At 34.3% G+C, this 24155-nt stretch overlaps 1 protein-coding gene across 18 annotated transcripts in view; it reads right to left on the reverse strand.

Moving 5' to 3' along the window:
• Ncor1 (nuclear receptor corepressor 1) overlaps positions 1 to 24155 on the reverse strand; it is a 168634-nt gene that overhangs the window by 137148 nt on the left and 7331 nt on the right. For all 18 annotated transcript variants that reach the window (XM_047546882.1, XM_047546879.1, XM_047546880.1 and 15 more), the window contains exons 2-3: positions 11162 to 11339; positions 2159 to 2292 (exon numbers count right to left, since the gene is read on the reverse strand). In XM_047546882.1, the coding sequence (XP_047402838.1) occupies positions 2159 to 2292; positions 11162 to 11269 (242 nt within the window). In that variant the 5' untranslated portion in view covers positions 11270 to 11339. The remainder of the gene's footprint in view (positions 1 to 2158; positions 2293 to 11161; positions 11340 to 24155) is intronic.

A 24155-nucleotide genomic window follows, 5' to 3' on the forward strand; every position in this document is an offset into this window, starting at 1 on the left:
AATATAAAATTTAAAAAGGAGCTGAGTGATAAGAGTAGTTAGTTGTCTAGCATGAAAAACACCCTGGATTCAATCCCCAGTATTGAAAAAGAAAAGTAAAACCCCCAAAACCCTGAACAGACATTTCTCCAAAGAAAACATAAAAATTGTTAAATTACATGAAAAGGTGCTCAACATCAATATCAAAACCACTATACAGGGGCTGCAGTTGTGGTTCAGTGGTAGAGTGCTTGCCTAGCATGTGTGAGGCACTGGGTTTGATACTCAGCACAACATAAAAATAAATAAAATAAATGTATAAAAAATTGAATTCTAGTTTAAAAAGTAATTTGTTTAAAAAAGAACACTATATAAAATACCACCTCATACTACTAAAAAAATTTTAAAAAAAGAATGGCTATTATCAAAGTGTCAAACAATAACAAATTGCTAGGAATGTAGATAATATAGTCATTGTAGAAAAGAGTACACAGATTTCTAAAGAAATTAAAAATAGAACTACTGAATCAATCAGCAATCCCTCTTATGAGCATATACCAAAAAGAAATGAAGACGTCTGCACTCCAATGTTCAGTGCAGCATCATTCACAGTAGCCAAAATATGAAAAGAGAAAAAAAATCTAAGTGTCTGTTGATGGATAAAGGGATAAAGAAACTGATGTGTATACATGTGTATACACATATACTGGAATACTATTCAGCTCTAGAAAAAAAAAATGAATGAGATCTAGACATTCTTTACAACATGGATGGGCCTGGAGTACATCATGCTAAGTGAAATAAACCAGACACAAAGAAAATTATTGCATGATCCCATTTAAATATGGAATTTTTAAAAAAAATAAATTATATGGAGCTGGGACTACAGCTCAGTAGTAGAGTGTTTGCCTAGCACATGTGAGGCAATGGGTTCAATCCTCAGCACCAAATAAAAATAAATAAAGGTATTGTGTCCATCTAAAAACTATATATTAAAAAAACTGTTAAAAAAATTAAAATATACCCTGGGCATGGTGGATACACCTATAATCCCAACCCAGGAGGATGAGGCAAGAAAACCCAAAGTCTGAGGCCAGCCTCAGTAACTTAGTGAGGCCCTAAGAATCTTAGCAAGACCCTGACTCAAATAAAAAATAAAAGGGGCCAGGGATATGGCTCTGTGGTAAAGCACCCCTCGGTTAAATCCCCAGTTCTCTCTCTCTCTCTCTCTCTCTCTCACACACACACACACACTCACACACACACACACACACACACACACAGGCTAGAGATAGAAAACAAAACAGTGGTTACCAAAGGCAGGGGAAAGATGGAAATAGGAAGATGTAGTCAGATGGTAGCAAAATAGTAGGATGACCAAGTTCTAAGATCTAATATATACCACTAGGACTACAGGCAATAAAATTGTATTTGGAATGCATGCCAAGTGGGTCAATTTTAGTTGATCTTGTCACAAAAAAAGGGGGGGAGCAACTATGAAAATTATGAATATGTTAATTTGCTTCAGTTTAGTAACCTTTTAATTATATGTATACCATAACATGTTATGCACATACCTTAAATATTTGCAATGATTTTATTTTTAAAAAACTTTATGATTAAAAATAAGGTAAAACAGATGATAAAGACACTGGAGGAAAAACTGATGGAATATTTACTACCCTTTGAACACCATGGCATTAATATCCCTATGGTTACACGTTAGAAAATTAAAGCTGAAATAGTCTAAATCAGAAATTTACAACCCTAACTGCAAATGACACTCACCTAGAAAACTATGGACACTAAACTAATGCCTGGGTACAATCCCAGAGAATGATTTAATTGTTCTGTGATGGGACTTGGTTATCCCAGGTGGTTCTAATATGTAGTATAAATTGAGAAAGAACATTACTAGTTTATATAAGACAATCAAGATCACAATGATTCAAACCTAAGTATCCATTATTTTCCCCAACATTAACATTAAACTGTGGAAACAAGTTTTAAAAGTTTATTAACTTTTGTGATAATTACTACAGAAGATCAGATAATATAAAAGGGCTCAAAATATAAACTATAAATTACCACTCACATCTTGGTGAATTAAAAAAAAAAACAAAAGAAATGACAAAATTATATATAATCCTAGATGAAAACATAAAAGAAATTCCATTACCTGTCAGAACCTGGGTGAAATTCTGAAAGCAAGGAAGGTCGTCTTCGAAGTTGCTGCTGTTGCTGTTGCTGCAAGAGCTGTGATGCCTGACTAACTTCAAGATGAGAAGAGCGATAGTCAGGGACTGCAAACTCCTGGTATTAAAATAATCAAAATTTAACTATTAACCAATAAGTGAAAAGCACAATGAATCAAAACAAGTAGTTATGGAAACGGCAATGAAGATTTCAATCCTTAACTAAAACAATCAACATTTTAATTGCTTATCATGAAAAATAACTCAAAATGAAATCTGAAGTTCAACTACATTTCACACATCCCTCTAATAACATATTACAGTAATTCCCAACCTGTATTATTCACATAAGTAAAATCTCAAACTTGTATTCAATATGAAATCCTAGAAAGCAATCCAAATTCAAAATGAATTGTTAGGAGGGCCACAGATATCATCTAGATAGATCCATGCATTTTTACAAATGAATAAACTGAAGTCTGAGAATCAACCTGGTAGTTAATTTTTTTCTATCATAGCTAGGTAAATGTCTTTATACTTATTTTCCTTTTTGTTTAATTTTATTTTTTTCTTTTTTTTCCCCTTCCTGACAAGAATTGCCAGGCCCCAGACCCTGGATCCAATACTTGGCCAAATGAGGCCAGTCTCAGTGTGCTTTCAGTCCATGGTCTACTGGCTCCATTGGGGCTTAGGTGAGGCAAAAGAACATCATGGTGGAAGAATATAGCAGAGGAACAGCTGCTTACCTCATGACAGCTGGGAAGGGGTAGGGGGAAAACAGAAGAAACAGGGAAGAAGAGAGAAGAGAGAAGGGGATGAAGGAGGGGGATGTGGGGGAAAAGGAGGAAGAGTAAGAGAAAGAGGAAGAAAGGAGAATCCTTTTTTTTTTTTTTTTTTTTTTTTAAAGACAGGGTCTTGTCATGGTGCCCAGACTAGCTTTGAAATCCTGGACTCAAGCAATCCTCCTGCCTCAGTCTCTCAAACAGTTGAAATTACAAGTGTGCACCATTATACTTAGCTTTATGCTAATTTGTCTACTCTGGATCTTTATAGCAAAAGCTTCTTTTCACAACAAATCTATTGTGGTAACTCAATCATAACAGATATTAAACATAAAATTACTAAATAAGCCAGGAATCTGGTATCTAGCCAAGGTCTATACCCAAACACACACAACCACATACAAAGCCCTGAAAACAAATTTTCATAGGAGTACTACTCACAATTGTCAAAAATGAAGCAACCCAAATGCCAAAAGACTAATGAATGGATAAGCAAAACATAGCCATTCAACAGAAAATTATTCAGCATAACAGTTATGAACCTAAAACATTATAAGTTTAAAAAGAAGTCAGATAAAAAAGCCATGTTATTCCATTTATATTAAATTTGTACAAGATGCAAATTCAAAAAGACAGAAGTAGATTAGAGGTTGCCAGAGGATGGAATGGGGCAAGATTGAGACTGCTACTAGATATGGGGTTTTGTTTCAGGTGATGGAGATGTTCTAGACTTATACAATAGTGATGTTTATATAACATAGAAAATACACTAAAATTCACAAAAGCAGACACTTTAAAATAGTGGCTTTTCTGTTAATGTGAATGCTATGCCAACAAAAGTTTTTAAAATCATGAACAAATACAACTGAGGTGTTCAGAGTCCCTCAAACACAAAGTTGAAAACAATAAAGAAAAACGACACTGAACAAAAAAATCATTTTAATTTTTTTTTTTTTTTTTTTTTGTACCAGGGATTGAACTTGGGGGCACTTAACCACTGATCTACATCCCCAGCCCTTTTTTGTATTTTATTTAGAGACAGGGTCTCACTGAGTTGCCTAGTGCCTCGCTAAGTTACTGAGGTTGGCTTTGAAACTCACAATTCTCCTGCCTCAGCCTCCCGAGCTGCTGGGATTACAGGCATGTGCCACCACATCCAAGAGAATAGGTAAAAGTAGAAAAAGACATGAGAAAACAATATCCTCAAAAAGAATCAAATAGTGATCAGAGAAATTAAAAATTTGATCACTGAAATTAAATAGCAATTAAACACAAAGGTCAAGGGAGAAGGAAAACAAAGAATAAGAAGTTCACTTAGAACAGAGTAAAGCACAAAATATATAATGTAAAGATGTTAAAAATGGGAGTTTAGCATAATAAGTTCAAATATCGAACTCCACAGGTGAAAGCAAATATTCTAAGAAATAACAGAATAGCATTTCTCAGAAGTTAGAAAAGATACAGTCTTTGGATTTAAAAAGGCCCAGGGAAAAATCCTTAGATTTAAAAAGGCCAGGGAAAAAGCATGATTATATTTAAACATTTAATCCACACTGGACACATGAAAAGTTTAGAAAAATCAATGAAAAAAAATGAAAAAAATTTTTACAAGTTCCAAGACATATAAAACAGGTTTCCTATTTAAAAAAGAAAAAAGAGAGAAAGAAAAAAAAAAAAAATAGCAGATATACTACAGTATATTTTAAGTCCAGAGGAAAACAACTTTGAACCTACAAATTTGACAACAAGATCATTCAAATTTTAGGAATACAAAATTTTCAAAATTCAACATCTCAGAAAAATATATCAACCACATACTCTCTCTGAAATTTTGTTTTTGGTTTTATTTTGTGGTGCAAGGGATTGAATACAGGCCCTCACTGGGCTGTACCCCCAGGTCTGGAAGAATTTCTGAAGGATGAATTCAACAAGACAAATTAATCCAAGAGTAAGGAGTGAAAAAAAGGAACAACAGGGTCTGCAGCTTCCAGTTTTGAGGAAATAATACAACTCAGAATTAACTTCTCACAAAATGTAGAAATTATTTTCATATACTGGATGATAGGCAACACAGGACATAATCTCTATGAGAAACTAAATAAATGAGGTGAGTCCTACCTGCCATACTCCAGACTTTCTACCCAAAAGCAATTTCCAAACCGCAGCCCTGAGTAGAGAACACAAACATTGCTCCACAGTTGTAAAGAAAGAATGACACAGGTGTGGAGAAGTCAGATGAACAGAATATTTGGAGAAGACTTCCAGAGAGAAGGCGTTTTTGTTTGTTTAGGGTAGTTGGTATTGAACCAGAAGTGCTTTACCACTGAGCTACACCCCCTGTTCCTTTTATTTTTTATTTTGAGACAAGATCTCTCTAAGTTGCTGAAGATCTCATTAAATTGCAGAGGCTGGTCCTGAACCTCAGATCGTCCTGTCTCAATCTCCTGAATTGCTTGGATTATAGGCATGCACCACCATGTCTGGCAGAGAAGTGAGTTATATAAAGATTTTTTTAAAAATATAATTTCAGTCCCTTTAGGTCTTTTTAGAGAGAGAAAGCACAAGGCTGGACTAAAATAACTTTAAAGAAAATAATTAGAAAACAACTTATGATGAAAGAACAATTAGGAAGAACCATAATAGTAAACAACTCCCAGAGCTCACCAGAAATCAATATTCATTCAAATTTCCTCTTGTAAGAAAACTAAAATATATACATACATACGTGTGTGTGTGTGTGTGTGTGTGTGTATAAAAAGACGGGCATGGTTCCACATGCCTGTGATTCCAGCATCTTAGAAGGCTAAGGCAGGGCCTAAGCAATTTAGGGAAACCCTGTCTCAAAATTTAAAAAAAAAAAGTGGGGCTAGGAATGTTGCTCAATGGTTAAGTGTCCCTGGATTCAATCCATGATACAAAAAAAAAAAAAAAAGTGAAGAAATCTCAATGAATATGAATATACAGACCCTTCAGAGGAGACAAGCTTATTATTAATCAGGGATTAAATTAGACCACAAATAAAATCTATTCTAGACCTGCCCTGAGATTAAAAACATGCCTAAACGGTAATTTAATTGCCTATGGAAAGGAATCCAGCTCTCTTTAAAGAAATACAACAAAGGCCAACACCAAAAGTGTATAAAATTCACAATATTTGAATTTTAATAAAAAATGTAAAATCTAGTATCTGCAATGAAAATATCAGTGGATGAAATTAATAGTAGGTTAGAAATTATATAAGAAAAAGATCATTGATAGTGAAAGTCATAGCAAAATCAAATTAACGAACAAAAAAATTTTAAAAATAAAAAAATAAAATAAAAATGAACAAAGGCCCAGTGACCTGTGGGATAATACAAAATATGAGCAATTACGGAGACAGAAAATATATATATATATGAAGAAGGAATGGCCCCAAATTGAAATCTTATGGAAACTATAAATCCACAGAAGAAGTTTGGTGACTGCCAAGAACAATAACATACTCATTCAAAAAAAAAAAAAAAAAAAAGGAAAAGAAAAGAAAACAAGAAGGTACATCATAACCAAATTGATGAAAAGCAATCATAAAGAGAAAAATCTTAAAAGTAACCAGAGGTGGGGGGGGGACACTTTACATATAAATAAATAATGATAAAAATGACCTAAGGCCTTAGCTAGTGTGGTGGTGGGCGCATGTCTGTAATCCTAGCAGCTTGGGAGGCTGAGGCAGGAGGATCACAAATTTAAAGACAGCCTCAGCAACTTAGTGAGGCCCTAAGCAACTGAGAGAGGTCTAGTCTCAAGATAAAAAGGACTGGGGATGTGCTTCAATTGTTAAGAACTCCTGAGCTCAATCCCTGTTCCTAAAAAAAAAAAAAAAAAGAAAAAGAAAACCACAGGCTTAAAAATCAGAAACCCATTAAGCCAGAATACAAAAAAAAAAAAAAAAATCATTTGAAGTACTAGGGAAAAAACTGTCAATTTAGAATTCAATATCTAGTGAAAATATTATTCAAAAATTAGGTTGAAATAAAAACGTGTTCAGGTAAATAAAAAAATAATTTATTGCTAGACATGTACTAAAAGAAATGAAGTTCTTTAGGCAAGAAGAAAACAGTATCAGCAGGAAACTTGAATATAAACAAAAGAATGAAGAGTATTAGCAATAGTTACATATGCAGATAATTATAGAAGGAAGAAAATAATAAAAGAGCAGAAATCAATGAAAAAGAAACCAAGTAAAAATAAATGAAACCAAAGTCTGTTTTTCAAAGAAAGAACCTATCAAACTGATAAACCCCTAAGCAGACTGATTAAAGAAATCAATATAAGTAATAACATCTAACATATGTCAAAGACTGCAATCATAATGGAAAAGTATAACTTACGTCAATAAATTTAAGGTGGTTTTTAGGGTGTGCTGAAACTGCTTCAAGAAATAAATTAAAACTCTGAATTATAACTATTAAAGAAACTGAGCATAATTTAAACTGTTTCCACAGAGAAAATTCTAGGTCCAATGGATTCATGATACATTCTACCAAACATCTAATAAAGTAAAAACAACAATCCTACACAAATTCTTTTAAGAAAATACAGGAAAATGAACATTTTCCAAGCTAACATCATTTTTTTTCTTTTGTTCTTTTTAGTTATACATAACAGTAGAATGTATTTTGACCTATCATACAGATATGAAGTATAACTTCCCATTTTTGTGGTTGTACATGATGTGAAATTACACTGGTCCTGTATTCATAAAAGAACATAGGAAAATAATGCCCGATTCTACTGTCTTTCTTATTCCCAACCTCTCCCTTCCCTTCATTCGCCTTTGTCTAATCCAGTGAACTTCTATTCTTCGCTCCCCACCAATTATTATGAGTTAGAAACCAAATATCAGAGAGACATTTGGTCTTTGGTTATTTGGGTTTGGCTTATTTCACTTAGCAAGATAGTCTCCAGTTCCATCCATTTACTGGCAAATGCCACTATTTCATTCTTCCTTATGGCTAAGTAATATTCCATTGTGCATATGTAGCACATTTTCTTTATCCATTCATCTGTTGAAGGGCACCTAGGTTTGTTCCATAGCTTGGCTACTGTGCACTGAGCTGCCATAAACACTGATGTGGCTCTATCACTGTAGTATGCTGATTTTAAGTCCTTTGGGTATATGCCAAGGAGTAGGATAACTGGGTCAAATGGTGGTTCCATTCTAAGTTTTCTGAGGAATCGTCACACACTTTCCAGAGTGGTTGTACCAATTTACAGTTCCACCAACAATATATGAATGTATCTTTTTCCCCACATTCTCACCAAAATTTATCATTCCTTATATTCTTGGTAATTGCCATTTTGACTGGAATGAGATAAAATTTCAGTGTTGTTTGAATCTGCATTTCTCTAATTGCTAGTGATGTTGAACCTTTTTTCACGTACTCGTTGACTGATCATTTCTTCTGTGAAGTGTCTATTCAGTTCCTTTGTCCATTTATTGATTGGGTTATTTGTTTTCCTAGTATTAAGTTTTTTGAGTTCTTTATATGTCCTGGAGACATATCTGAGGTGCAGATAGTAAAGATTTTCTCCCATTCTGTAGGCTCTCTCTTCACATTCTTGATGGTTTGCTGTGAAGAAGTTTTTTTTAGTTTGATACCATCCCATTTCTTGATTCTTGATTTTACATCTTATACTTTCAGAATCTTGTTGAGGAATTTGGTTCCTAAGCTGACATGATGGAGATATGGGTCTACTTTTTCTTCTAGTAGGCACAGGATCTCTGGTCTAACACCTAGGTCCTTGATGCACTTTGAGTTAACATCATTCTTTTTTTTTTAAGAAAGGTGTTTCTTTTATATATATACACTTTAGTTGTCAATGGACCTTTTATTTTATTTATTTACATATGGTGCTGAGTATCGAATCCAGGGCCTCACACATACCAGGCAAGCACTCTACCACTGCGTCACAACTCCAGCCCCCTAACATCATTCTTAATGATGAAAAACTGAAACTTAACCTTTATCTCACTTCATATACAAAATTTAATTCAAAACAGAAATATAAAGCCTAAAATTTTAACACTTAGAGAAGAAAACAGAGAAAGTCTTAATAATGCTGAGTTTGGCAAAAACTTCTTATAAGATATAACACAAAAAGCAAAAAATATAAAAGGATTAGACCTAATTAAAATTTTTAAATGTATGCTCACCAAAGGACACTGTTAAAAAAAAAAAAAAAAAAACAAGGCAGGGGTTGGGGTTGTGGCTCAGTGGTAGAACACTTGCCTGGCTTGTGTGAGGCAATGGGTTTAATTCTCAGCACCACATATAAATAAATAAATAAAATAAAGCTCCATTGACAACTAAAAAAATTTTAAAAAGAAAAGAAAAAAGAAGGCAATACTTCTTTATGTAATCTACATATAACAACATGGATATGTTTTCTAAATTATTTTATTTATAATTACCAAAAACTAGAATAGGTGACTAACGAATTGTGGTACATCCATATCTAGCAATAAAAAGTTAACAAACTACTGAGAAAGGCCAGACATGACCAAATCTCAAAAATATTATGGGAAGCAAAAGAAGTCATAAGGAAAGAGTCCATATGAAATTCAAAACAAATATAATCTATTATGATAGAAAGCAGATCGGTAGTTTCATGGGAGCCAAGACTGGTGGAAGTTGAGGAGGAAGACTGACCTGGGTGAGGTACATGAGAATTTTCTGGCATGATAAAAATGTTCTTTACCTTCACCTTGGTGGTGATTTTTTAGGCATGAGTCTGACAAAATGTATACATATCATAATATGGCTGCATCACATACAAATACGCGTGCACATGCACACACACCATGAAGTTACTTTTTTAAAATAACCATGAAGTTACTTTTTAAAAAAATAACCTAGCTGGGCACAGTGGTACACGCCTATAATCCTGTAATCAGCTCTGGAGGCTGAGGCAGTAGGATTGCAAACTCAGTCAGTCTCAGCAATTTAGCAAGGTCCTAGGCAATTTACCAAGACTCTGTCTCCAAAAAAAAAAAAAAAAAGGTTGGAAATACGGTTCAGTAGTTAAGTGCCCCTGAGTTTAATCTCTGGTATCAAAAATAAATACAACCTTTTTTAAAATTAAAATAACCTAAAAAATTAGTAGTCAGATGAACAGTAAAGGAGGAACATGCAACCAAACCTGAACACCTAATCATGATAAAATTCTCAAACTAGGAATAAAAAGCAACTTCTTTAACCAAAAAAGAAAAACAGCAAAATATGCAACTAACATACTTAGTGATAAAAGACTAAATATTTCTATACTCAGAATTACCTATGTAGTTCCAATTTTTTTTTTTTTTTTTTTTTTTTTTTAGTTTTTAGTAGTCAATGGATCCTTTTTTTTTTTTTTTTTTTTTAATTTGTGGTGCTGAGGGTCAAACAGGGCCTCACACATGCCAGGCAAGTGCTCTAACACTGAGCCACAACTCCAGCCCTTTATTTATTTTCATGTGATAAGGATCAACCCAGGGCCTCACACATGCTAGGCAAGTGCTCTACCACTGAGCCACAACCCCAATCCCCTATGTCCATTCTTACTGGGTAATCATACACACTTCAAAGGAATATTCAGAGGTACATAGCAGTACTCAACTATATTTTTGCTGATAAATCTGTCTTTTCATTCTGTTATGACCATTTTATTTCTTTCCCTTCTCTGTTACTTCAAACCTCTTACACCACTATCCCTAGACTACTCTAAACCTATAATTTCATCTCATATTTTATTTTTCATAAAGTAAGTCAATAATACAAACTCTTTTATCTTCCTACCATCAAATCCATCAAGAAGGTAGAAGCCTTTATCCTGGCCATCACTCAAGATAGACCAAGTTACCTATATAATTTAAAAGTTCACCAGAATATGGAACATAACATAGGTCTTGACCTAGAAACTCAAGGCAACTGATTGTTTTCCACAATTCCTACAATCAAAAAAGATACATTCAACCTCTGATATATGGCAGAAAATGATAGCAAAAAGACAGAAGTAATTCCTAAACTTTGGTTACCCAGTTTTGGGAATGATTTTTGCCACTAAAAAAAAAAAAAACATTAAAAAACAACAATAATAAGCACATTTGGTTTACGGCCAACAAATGTATTATATAGGTAAAGTAAAACACAACATACAGATGCAATTTGCACATCTGTTCCTTACCTGCTGGTGGCGGGTGCTGGGAAAGGTGTACTGAACAGAGTGGGCAGGATAACGACTTTGTTCTGTGCTGAATGCTCCTTGGTTGGGAGGATAACCTGAACTTGACATTATCAGTAAAGGAGTCCTCACTGGGCTGTGAGATCAAGTCCAACAAATGATCATGTTTCTAGGAAATCACCTGAACAGGATGGGAAAAAGAGAATTCATTAAGAACTAAAATACTAAGTGTATTTCTAGTAAATTGTAATTATAATTAAATAAATAAAACTACAATTACTAGTAAAGTTTTCTCTCATGTATTCAATTCACAGACGTTGTTGAGGTATGATAAACATTAATGGGTCTTTTCATTTACACTCTAAAATGTTCTTTCTTTTAATTTATGATGAATGATATAATTAGGTATATAAAGTAAAAAAAAAATACATAAAATTTTAGCATGAGGTGATGGGGATGTAGCTCAGTAATGAGAGATAGCACTTGCTTAGCAGACAGTAGGCCCTAGGATCCCCCCACCAAAAAAAAAAAAAAAAACACCATGAGACATGGCACACAGTGGCCAGTAAATGACTTTCCATAAATAGGTAACAAATATATTATAAAAACAAAAATACAAGGTTCTAAATTTGGGAATGGTTAAAAAGAAAAAAAAAGTCGACTATAAAGAGAATCCAAAAGTATTTGTAAATATTTGTGCAGAAATGATATTGGCTTTATTAAATAATTACTGGTATGTCCCCCCAAAATAGCATAAGAAGACACTGAGGATGGGCAAGTTTTCAAAAAAGAATAAAGTGTATCAATTCAAGGAAAGCAACTACCAATACTTGTGAAAATCAGAATTTTGGAACACCTTGTATTGCCACCATGAGCTTGACAGCATCCAGACATTTAAAGACTTTTCTTGTGAGACTGGTGGTGAAATTAAAAAGTGTGTTTTGTATAATGAAATGTGTCAATATTTGAAACATCTGCATAAGTCTCCAAGTGATTAATACAGATTGTTACAACATTTTGCATGAATGATTTATCTAAAATACAAAACTAACCAATAAAATTTTATATAGTATATTTTAAAAATATAAACCATTCTGCTGTATTTGTAGCTCAGTGGTAGAGTATTTGCCTAGCATGTGTCAGGCACTGGGTTCCATCCTCAGCACCTCACAAAAATAACTAAATAAAATATTAGGGCTGGGGATATAGCTCAGTTGGTAGAGTGCTTGCCTTGCAAGCACAAGGCCCTGGGTTCAATCCCCAGCACTGCCCCCCTCCCCCAAAAAAACCAGACCAAATAATATTGTGTCCACTTACAACTAAATATATGTGTGTGTGTGTGTGTGTGTGTGTGTGTGTGATAAACCATATCAATGGTTTCAGATTCTATACTAACCTTTAAAAAATTATCACTTGATTGGTTTTAATGGATAATCAAAGAACATACAAATCACTAAGAAAAATAACAAAGCAAGTAGGAACATTGGATTAGCAAAGGAAATAAAGAAATGATGTCAAGTCACCTTCATCAAAAAAAATCACAAAAAAGCAAAAAAATCACTTTTCCCAAAAAATTTGCAAAATATTAAAAAGTGTATAATAATGTACATTAATAGTGCAAATTAATGTATGTGTATAATGTTTATTAAAGTGTATAATAATGCCAAGTTTGAAGAAAGTTTTAGAGAAATAGGCATTCTTTTACATATTCCTGGTTCATATATAAAATTAGTACAAACTGCTCTCTGAACAATGGCAATTTAAACCATATTACTTGAAAATATGCACATCTTCTACCACAGCTATCCACTTCTACAAATGTATCTTATTGTTCAATTTAGATGCCTAAAGATAAATGACAGAGAATGCTTTTCCAGGAATTGTCTTAAATACACAAAACATGATTAAGTACATTATGCTTTTAAAAAAAATTTTAACCAGGGTATGGTGGCTCACGTCTGTAGCCTCAACTACTCAAAAGACTGAAGCAGAAGGAACACCACTTGCACCCAGGAGCTGGAGGCCACCCTGGGTATCATAGTGAAACCCTATCTCTTAAAAAAAAAAAAAAAAAATTAGCCAACAGGCAAAGCCCATATAAATTAGAACCTTTTGTTTTTGTAAAAAAAAAAAAAAAGGCACGCTGGGGTTGGGGTTGTAGCTCAATGATAGAGCGCTTGCCTATGTATGAGGCACTGGGTTCGATCCTCACAGCACCACACAAAAACAAATAAATAAAACAAAGGTATCGTGTTCATCTACAACTAAAAATGTTTTTTAAAAACATGCTGTGTATACTATTATCATTTAGTTTTTCACATCTGTCATATCTTCACAGGATTATATGACTAAACACAAAAATGCCATATATTAACAAACATTTATTAAGCCATACACTACTATGTACCATTGTTCTAAACTGGCATAAATGGATCAAGATAAGCTATCTTATTGTGAGGAGACATAGGCAATAAGCAAATAATCACAAAATAATATGATAAAGTATTATATATAATTAAGGCAATAAGTGGACAGAATGGCAGATGAAGGGATGACGAGCAGGGTGATAACAGAAAGCCGATCTCAGCTGTGATGTGCCCTGGTTTCCTGAAACAGTCCTAATCTACACCTCTTGTCCCAGTGCAATTATTCTCCATTCCATTCTCAAAATGGTCCCAGGTTGATTATTAAACTATGTTCTAAGGTAACCTTTGCGCTTAAGTTTAAAAGATGAGAAGGAAATTCTATCCTAGAAATGATGGGGTTTTGCAGATTTTCTAGAAACTGGCATTTCTCATTCTCTCTCTCTGAACATTAATCCTTTTTCCATCTTATGCTATAAATATTTGTTCTGGAATTCTTGTTTCTTCTTTTTGAAGATCTTTTCCCAAATTATTAAAATATAATGTATTTTCTCTTATACGTCTTAAAAGTTTCTATATTTTAAATATTTATCTTTTAAATCACCTAAATATTTTTTTCTAAAAGGGGGGGTCTACTGAATATGTCTATCTACACTCATTGGAAATGCCATCTTCATTACAACTCAGTATTTCACTGGTAGACATATACTGTAAGGAAACTCACATACTTACATACAAAAGGGTAGTTATTGCAGCACAGAAATACAAAAACTTGAAGAAAATCTAAATTCCAGTCCATAAACTAAACTGTGGTATAATAATATGATAAAATACTATACAGCAGTTACAATGAATAAACTAGAGTTACAAGCTTCAAAATAGATAAATTTTTTTTAAAAAGTTGAGAATTTACCAGTTAACATGTTAGAAACACAGGAAAAATATTACTATGACTTATAATGTACATACAATAAAAGCATAAAGAAGTGTATAATATACATCCACTTCAGGATAATAGTTACATCTAAAGAAGGAAGGAGAATGATGGAGGGAAGGGGTACAATCTATAACACTATCTTAAAACAAAAACTGAAGGGACTATGATAAAAAATTAAGTTTTCTTGAATATAGTTAGTAAGTGCACGAACATTTGTTATATAGCTCTCTGCACATTTTTATGGGACTGAAATAGTAAATAAACAAAAAGTCATCTTTATTTTGAAGAAGTATATTCCCACTCATCCACAATTCTAGACTCATGAATTTAATTTGCCTTTCCCTATGCTACTCCAAACTTTTTAAATTACAATAGCATTATGAGGTTTTTATAGCTAGAATGGCAAGTTTCCCCTTACTATCCTTTGTTGTTGCTTCTACTTTCAAAGCCTGATTCACCTTTCACATCTAGCACATTTATTCTTTCACACAAATATCAGGGTCACCTTGTCAGGTCCCATAAAAACTGGAACATGAAAATACTGAATTCACAGTTGAACTACAAGGAGAACAAATATCTTTATACTACTAAGTACTTCCACCCTAAAATATGATTATGTTCTATAATGGCAAATACAATGTGTGTACATAATTAAAATAGAAATACTTTACCTGTAAGATGGTGAATAGAAAAATGTGTGGAATATATGTATAAATACTATCAATTACATGTTAAAATATCATGACAGATTTTATATGCATATACATGTATTCATATATTAGGATAAGAATTATCTACATATAATTAGAATGAAAATTATATATGTAACATCTACCCACTTAATATTTTGTGATCCTTAATAAACCTTTTTTTAAATTTTTTTAAGTTGTCAATGGATCTTTTTATTTTATTTATTTATATGTGGTGCTAAGTTTTGAACCCAGAGCCTCATACATGCCAGGCAAGTTCTCTACCACTGATCACAACTCCAGTCCCCTTAATAAACTTTTAATTTGTTTCCACCATTTCAAAGGATTTGGAAATTCAGGGGAAAAAAAAATTCAGTGAGCCAACCTGATCAAACTGCCTCATTTTAATCAAATTATTTACCCAGTTAGGTTTTTAAAATAAAATGCATTAAAAATAAAATTTGCAGTGGTGGCATATGCCTGTCACCCCAGCGACCCAGGAAGTTAAGGTAGAAGGATCACAAGTCAAGGTCAGCCTGGCCAATTTAGCAAGACCACATCTCAAAATAAATAGAAAAAATAAAAATAAAAAAAGAACTGGGGGTGTAGTTCAGTGATTAGAATGCTTTCCTAGCATGCAGAAGACCCTGGATTCAGTCCCTAGTACCATAAAAAGGTTTTATAGATAAATGACATTCAATCTAAGCTGAAAACAAAACTTAAAGAACTTCTAAAATTTTATCTTGTACAATGTAACAATGAATATGATAATTAAATATATCATCCTTACTACTTATTTCATTTTCCTGTTAGAGAAAGATGAGAAGACTGACTAGCAGTTCTCTGGGCCTATCTCCCACATGCTTCCTTCAAGGTCCAAGGCATGGAAGTCAGCAAATGTGAAGTTTAGGAGGTTTTGCAATTACCCACACAACACTGATTTTAAAGATTAGATATCTAAAGAACAGGAAGATTCTGTATTTCCTCCAATATCAGTAGTCGGTGACAAAAAATGGGAGAAGCTAGTGTTTTGTGCAATACTTTGCAGTTTTCTCAGAAGTAGTGAATTTCACTGAGGAATTGAGATGTACGGTAGGACCACACATTAAAACCACCTGTGTATTTCCCCTCATCTATATACCTGCACCTCCTCCAGGTGAATGGGGGAAAGACAACATTTGTTTGGCTTTGTTTTGGGGTTTTGTTGATGTGTTGGGGAAAGAGGGTATTTGCGTTTTTTTTTGGTTTTTTGTTTTTTTATTTTTTTGGAAATAAGTATTACATGTATGACTTAAGACTTCTTAAATGAAAAAAAAAAAAAAAGACTTCTTAAATGTATCAGGAAAAAAAAAAAAAAAAAGTAAAACTATGCCTCACCCCTTGTCCCTTCAACTGATACCCAACTATCTTCCCAGGAAGTAACCAAAATTAGTTTCTAGAGTATCCTTTAGAAACATTCTACATATTCAGGAGCATGTGCATACACATTTTTCTCTTACACAAATGTAGCATAGTAGATGTATACTGTTCTATAATCTTGACTTTATTATTTAACAATATATCTTAGCAATTATGAGTTCACCAACACTCGGTTCTTCTGTTGCTACAGATTATTTCATTATATGAAGGCTCATGCATATTTTGTAAAAGTTTTCTAAGTAATTCTGAGAAATACAATTCAGATACCCCAAGTACATAAAGTTATAAATGGAAGAAAGAGGCAAAAAGGAAAGATCTTAGTCCGGGGTCATCTAATTTTTTTTCTAACAGTGGCCTATATTTTGGGAATCCATGTGGTATAAGTTTGGGGAGTTTTTTGTTTTGTTTTGTTTTGTTTTAATTTTCAGCAATGGTGAGTCCACACTCAACACCTTCCCTCAATGACACTCAAAAACGAGCTAAGTGATTTGTCCATTTTTCACTGTCATCAATAATCTTTGTTCATGTCCTAGGTTTTGTGGGATTTTAGTCAAGCTTAATTTTAATATCTCAAAATAAAGTCAAGCTTACTTAAAAGTACTATCAGTCCAACACAAGAGGCAATTATACAATAACAAAATCAGATTTGCCCTTAGTGGCATAAAAATTTATGGGTCACAGCAGGTCCTTTCTGTCCTCACATGAACTACAGTCAGGAGACCACTATGACCTGCTTCCTCAAAAACTATCCCTGAGACACAGTAAATGTTCAGATCCTTTTGTTTTCTAAGTAGCACTCATCTCAGAAATCTTACATAGAAGTCAAAAGTATAAAAAATACAAAGGAGAAATATTCTGATTCATTGAGAATGGGGGAAACTAGCTAGAATCTATCTTTTCAGGTTCGCCTTCCCCTAGCTCCCTTTCTTCCACCCTTCATTCCAGTTCTGGGTCACCAAGATACTTCTACAGAACACTTTACAGTCTGAAACCAACTGAAATAAACTAACCCAATTCAAACTAAAGGGAAAGGGAAAGGAAAAGGGACTGTCAAATTATAAATTCAGTTCTTAGCACCCAAACTCATTAACTCAGGATTACATGCTTGACTCATGAAATGAAAATCTGTGACTTATCTAAGAAACCAGATTAAGATTTTATGAGCAACTGCCTCATATCATAAACACCAACATACATAATCATGTTTGAGGATGGGAATAATATGCTAAAACGAGGAGTCATTGTTACAAGGGACAAGAGTACATTGTATCTGAATTCTACAGAGAAACCCAGAACTAACCTCCTCTATCTTGCAAACAGGCAATAAAATATGGCAAAATGAAATTGGTCTATTTAAGTTACTGTTTGAATCTTCCCATATTAAACAAACACACACACTTACTTAGGAGGAAACTTAGCTTGCAATAACAAAATTTCAAACATAATCTTCCAAAAATAAAAAGCTAATCCTCCTCTCACCAGGAACTCCTGGCTTTTGGCCTACGATCTTTGCATAACCAAAATGTACTTGGATAGACTTTCAAGGTGGCCTAAGCTATCTTGGAAAAAAAGCTAAAAATATACTTCACTGTGGCAAAGACTGCGGATGAGCAAAGATGAATCCAGCAAGGGTCACAAAAGAGGTGAAGCCCACATGTCACCAAAGGAGAAAGAGGAGCCTAAAAAATATGCAATTCAATTTAACTGAGCAAGTAACAATACCTCATGACACAAAAGTACAGGAAAAGGGGAATGATACTGTGGATGGTAAAAATCTTACTAAACTGAAGCAAATTAAGTTTCACTAATTCCCACAAAGCAGCCTAGATCTAGCAGTCCAACTCCACAAGCATGTTATACAGGAAAAGGCTAAGAACCAATCCTCTAGGTATCCCAACCAGTTGAAACCCTTCAGTCTGGGGATAAATTTAAGAAAGTCAACCTTTATTTTTTATTGTAAATGGACACAATACCTTTATTTATTTACTTTTTTATGGTACTGAGGATCAAACCCAGTGCCTCACACATGCTAGGTAAGTGCTCTACCACTGAGCTACAATCCCGCCCTGAAAGTCAACTTCATGAGTCTCAGTTCAGTCTCCAGAAGAGGAGAGACTAGAAATCATTAACTGAATTCTGTAATTTGTATAAGAGAACAGTGGTGCTATCTGGGGGAAAAAATTATCCTATAAAATAAAGCAAAAGCATTCTTCTCATTGGGTGATAAAATAAAGCAAAAGCATTCTTCTCATTGGCTGGCTGTCCTGAGGGAATGCCAAGGTATTTTATTTGTAGCCTCTTATGACATCTTTCTTAGAAGACAGGCAGATGAATAGGAGCTAAAGAAAAAAGCTTTTGGGGAATGATGGGGGTGGTTTATTGGGGACTGAACCCAGGGGTGCTTTACCACTGAGCTCTATCCCCAGCTCTCTCTATTTTTATTTTGATACAGGGCCTTGCAACATTGCTGAGGCTGACTTCAAACATACAATCCTCTAGCTTCAGTCTCCTGAGTCACTGGGATTACGGGCATGAGCCACTGTACCCAGTAAAAAAAAAAGAAAAATCTTTTTAACCCTAATAAAGTATGATACTGAAATAAAAACTTTAATAAGAACATAATTATTTGATGAATCTGTGGGTATGTGCCTTACCCAATAATTATCATACGTCTTGAACAAAAAAAGATGCTGCTTTACCCCCACACAAAATGAGAAAGGAAAACTTTTTCAAGGTAGTAGTGCTACTATACTGAGAACTGTCGTATAGCCGCACTTTATTGAACCAGCTGACTTGAAACAGTAGAAATGGAAAACACTCCTTCCTTCAACTATAAAAACAAATGTCTTTCAAAGCCAAATGGATGACCACTTGCCAAATCTCTCCTTAATTAACACAAAAAAGAACTGTGTATTGAGATCAGAAAAAAATTAACTTTAGATGCTGGGCCTGAATCAACAGATATGGTATCTAAGGAGAATCATGGTTACCTCATATTGAACCTTTGTTCTATACAAAGCAATTACACTAAGATTGTGTGCATAAACTCACCTAAAAGTCTTATTCCATTATTATTTCTAAGCCTACAGAGAGAGGCTAAGTAACTTCCCCAAGTTATTTTTGTATAAAGTTCAGAAACGGATACCCTTTTGATAACTCTTTCTCCCCCTCCGTTTTTTTTGGGGGGGGGGAGATGGTGCTAGAATTATCTCATATGTTAAGCAAGTGTTCTACCACTGAGCTACATTCCTAACCCTTCTTCTTTAAAATTTTTTTTGTTGTTGTAAATGGACATAATACCTTTATATTGTTTGTTTATTTTTTATGAGGATCAAACTCAGGGTCTCACACTAGGTCTCACACTTGCTAGGCAAGTGCGCTACCACCAAACCATAACCCCAACCCCTAACCCTTTAAGTTTTTAAATATTGAGATAAAGTCTTGCTAAGCTGCCTAGGTTAGCCTCAACCTTGCAATACTCCTGTCTCAGCATGAGTTACTGGGATTACAGGCCTACACCACAGCACCCTGCTAGAGACAGGATCTTAAAAGATTATGTTCTGTTGCCTAGCCTTTTACCCACTAACAGAGACTTCTATGGGTTACTGAACAAAAGAAGACTAATGAACAAACTTCACCTCTAAGGTATAAAGATAAAGAAGGAAAAACACATTTGACTTTGTAAGATTTGATTCTATGGGGAGCAGAGAAAACATGTCATAGACACCTGTGAGGAGAGAGAATACATCATTGTTCTCTCATGGCCTCAGCAGCAGTTAACAATGCTTGGCTCTCAATAACACTCACTCCAACAGCAAGTCCTATTCCCTCTTCTTTACACACAGACCCTAAGCCTCCTAGACTTCACCACCACAACTTCTGCCATCCTCATATCCAGCTGCAAAAACAGAAACAAAAGCAACAAAATCTAACTAGACTTCCTACTTCAATACTTTCTCCACTCAAGAAGCCTAGGATTCTTTATAAACCATAAATCAGAACATGTCACTCTTCCGCATAAGACTCCTCAAGGGTTTCTTATGCACTACAAATAAACTCCAAGCAACTTCCAATGACCTGCAAGGCCCTACTTAATTTGGTCAGTTTACTCTCCCAATTGCTCACTAAACCAGGCAACTTGTGGTTCCTTTCAGTTTCTCCACCAGGCAGCCAAGCCCTTCCTAGCCTGAGGCCTTTGTTGTTCTTTATAGTCCCCTGGAAGTATGAAGAAGCTCATTCGTGTAGTTGGCTCCTTTTTAAGATTGTGGTTCAAAGGTCATCTCCTAAAAGAACCTTTCTCAACAACCTACCAGGGTAAACTCCCATCAGTTACTCTCTATCACATCACACTTTGGGTCCTATAGAGATAACGTCATAATCTAAAATGGATAACTATATTTGATTATATTCTATCTTCCCCCACTAGAATATAAATTCCCTTGATTCCCTACTGTATTTGTTGAATAAGAGAAATAAACAAGAAATGTATAGGACTTATTTGAAGCAAAGTTTGAAATTCTACTGAGAGACAAAAATTTACTTGAACACAAGGTAGAAAGTACATGGAGATATATTTTCAGTAAAAACCTCAACAAGATTTCTTTTTGAACTTCACAGAAAGACTGTAAAGTTCATCCAAGAATACTTAGCCCAGAACTGTCAAAGTCTGAAAAAAGCAGAGTAATGAACCAGTGACTAACATTACCAGAACTGGAATTATAAAACAAAAGTAACTTAAAGGGTATAATAATACAGATGAGATAAAGAAAAAATAAAAAGACAAATCAGCAACAGTTCCAGGTGGGGTGGGCATGGTGGTGCATGCCTGTAATCCCAGCAACTCAGGAGGCTGAGACAGGAGGATTGCAAGTTTGTAGTCCAGCCTCAGCAATTTACAGAGGCCCAAACAACTTAGCAAGATCTTGTTTCAAAATAAAAAATAAAAAGGGCTGGGAATGTGACTCGGTGAGTAAAGCGCCCCCAGATTCAATCCCCAGTACCCAAAAGAAAAAAGTCTTCCTCTTTCTCAGTTCTCCTTATAGCAACCAACGTTAATGGGTATTCTTTCAGTACGTCTGATGATTACAAAAATTACATATATACATTATTTTTCCTCTTTAAAACAACAAAACAATAGTATACTATAAATAACATTGCTCACTTTGCTTTTCTAGTTTGATAGATGAGTAAATATCTTAAATTTCATAGGAAGGAAATAGACAATGAAACCCAGAAGTCATATACAGGCTAATAATGAAGACTGCTAACAATTTTCTAAACTGTATTTATTTTTTATGTGGTGCTGAGGATATAATCCAGTGCCTCAGACATGCTAGGCAAGTGCTCTTCCACTGAGGCACAACCCCCGCCCTGCTAACAATTTTTTGAGTATATATGTAACATTTTTTAAATTTTTTTGTTCTAATTAGTTATACATAACAGTAGAATGCATTTATACATTTTGATAGATTATACATAAATGAAGTGTAATCTCTCATTTTTCTGATTATACAAATTATAGGATCACATCAGTCATGCAGAATATGTAACATTTTTTAGTTACTATACTTCATGCTAATTACATTAGCTCCATTTTTCAAAACAGGAAATTAAAGTATAGAGAGGTAAATAATGTACCCAAGGACACAGCAGCACTGGTGACCTAGTTGGTGTTGGTTATCTAACTATATAACACCACAAAACAATAGCTGGGGGAGGGGGGAGAGATGCAGACAAAAAGTGAATATCTTAATATGTAAAGAACGCTTCAAATCAATCTGGAAAAAAAAAGCCAATAACCAAAATCAAAAAATGACCACAGAATAAAAGCCAGAAATTTATGAAAGAAAATATAACTCCCCATAATAAAAATGTTCAATCTCAACAGTATTGATAAAAGGTCATTTAGATTCACAGTTTTTTGTTTCTTTTTTTTTGGGGGGAAAGGGGGTACCAGGGGGCACTCACTCGATCACTGACCCACATCTCCAGCCCTATTTTGTATTTTATTTAGAGACAGGGTCTCCCTGAGTTGCTTAGCGCCTCACATTTGCTGAGGCTGACTTTGAACTCTTGATCCTCCTGTCTCAGCCTCCCAAGCCACTGGGATTACAGGCATGTGCCACCATGCCTGATTTTCATTTCTTAAATTGTCAAAAAGTTTTATTTACAATAGCCAGTGCTTGACAGAGTATGTGTAATATAGGCATATTCATATTCTGTTGGTGACTTTTATAAATTGGTACAACCAACTGGGGAGGAAAATGTGTATTTATCTAAATCTACATTATGCCTTTTTGGATTCAACAACTCCACTTCTAAGAATCTAACCTACAAAACTACTTGTATAGGTATACTCGTATAGGTACACAAAACTACTTGTATAGGTACACAAAATAAATGTACATATGTATGTGCATGTAAATACACATATAAACAAAAAGTAATCATTGTTTACCCAAATTTTTTTCTAACCGAAGAAATTTAATGGCCAGATCTTGATTAAACAAATTATGGTATTTTCACATAGTGGAAGTGGGACACTAAAATTAATCAGAGGTAGCTCTGAACAAACTTGAAACAGTGGTAGACAAAACACCAATATATTATGACTCATAATACTGAATAATATACACACACAAAAAAATGTGGAAGAACATCCAACAGATAGTAGATTACATCTAGGAAGTGGTACTTTCAATTTCTTTATATAAGCCTGTATTGTACTTCCATAATATATTATTTAAAACAAAAAAGACAAGATTTAAAATAACATTTGCTCATGCAAAACGGCTTATGAATATAAAAAGTCACTTTTTCTCCTCCTCCTCCAGTGTGTATACTCCTTTGTCTGTTCTATTTGCACTGTACCTCTTTTAGGTCATAACTCCTAGAAAGTACAAGTTTTGGTTTCATTCCTAATATTTCCAAATATATAAAAGTTACTGTGATTCAAAAATGAATTAAAAGAACAAAATAAAAAGCAGTGCAAGATTAAGCCCAGCACAGTGGAGCATGCCCGTGCTCTGGAGGCTGAGGAAGGAGGATCGCGAGTTCAAAGTCAGTCTCAGCAAAAGCAAGGTGCTAAGCATCTCAGTGTGACCCAGTCTCCAAATAAAATACAAAATAAGTCTGGGGATGTAGCTCAGTGGTCCACTGACTCGGAGTTCAACTCCCTGATACCCCCCCAAAAGTAGTACAAATTTAAATGTCTTTGAAAAGGAACTCAAACATGCATTTTCAAAATTATATAATCTACGTGCTATTGCCAAGGGAAACAAACTGCCTTAAACAGACTATTCTGAATCTGAACTATGTACAACAACAAAAATGTCAACAAAAGAGTGACAACTAAACAAAAGTCAGGGAGAATTGGATCAGACAAAGGGGAACAAGGAAAGGGAGGGGCGGGGAATAGGAAGGACAGGTAGAATTAATTGGACATAACTTTCCTAGCCTTGTATTTGAATACAAGACCAGGGTTACTCGCACCAGGTACAACCACAAGAATAGGATCCTAATAAGTTATACTCCATGTATGTACAATATGCCAAAATACATTCTACTGTCATGTGAATCTAAAAAGAACA

Source organism: Sciurus carolinensis, chromosome 3, assembly GCF_902686445.1.
Source record: "Sciurus carolinensis chromosome 3, mSciCar1.2, whole genome shotgun sequence".
NCBI lineage: Eukaryota > Metazoa > Chordata > Mammalia > Rodentia > Sciuridae > Sciurus > Sciurus carolinensis.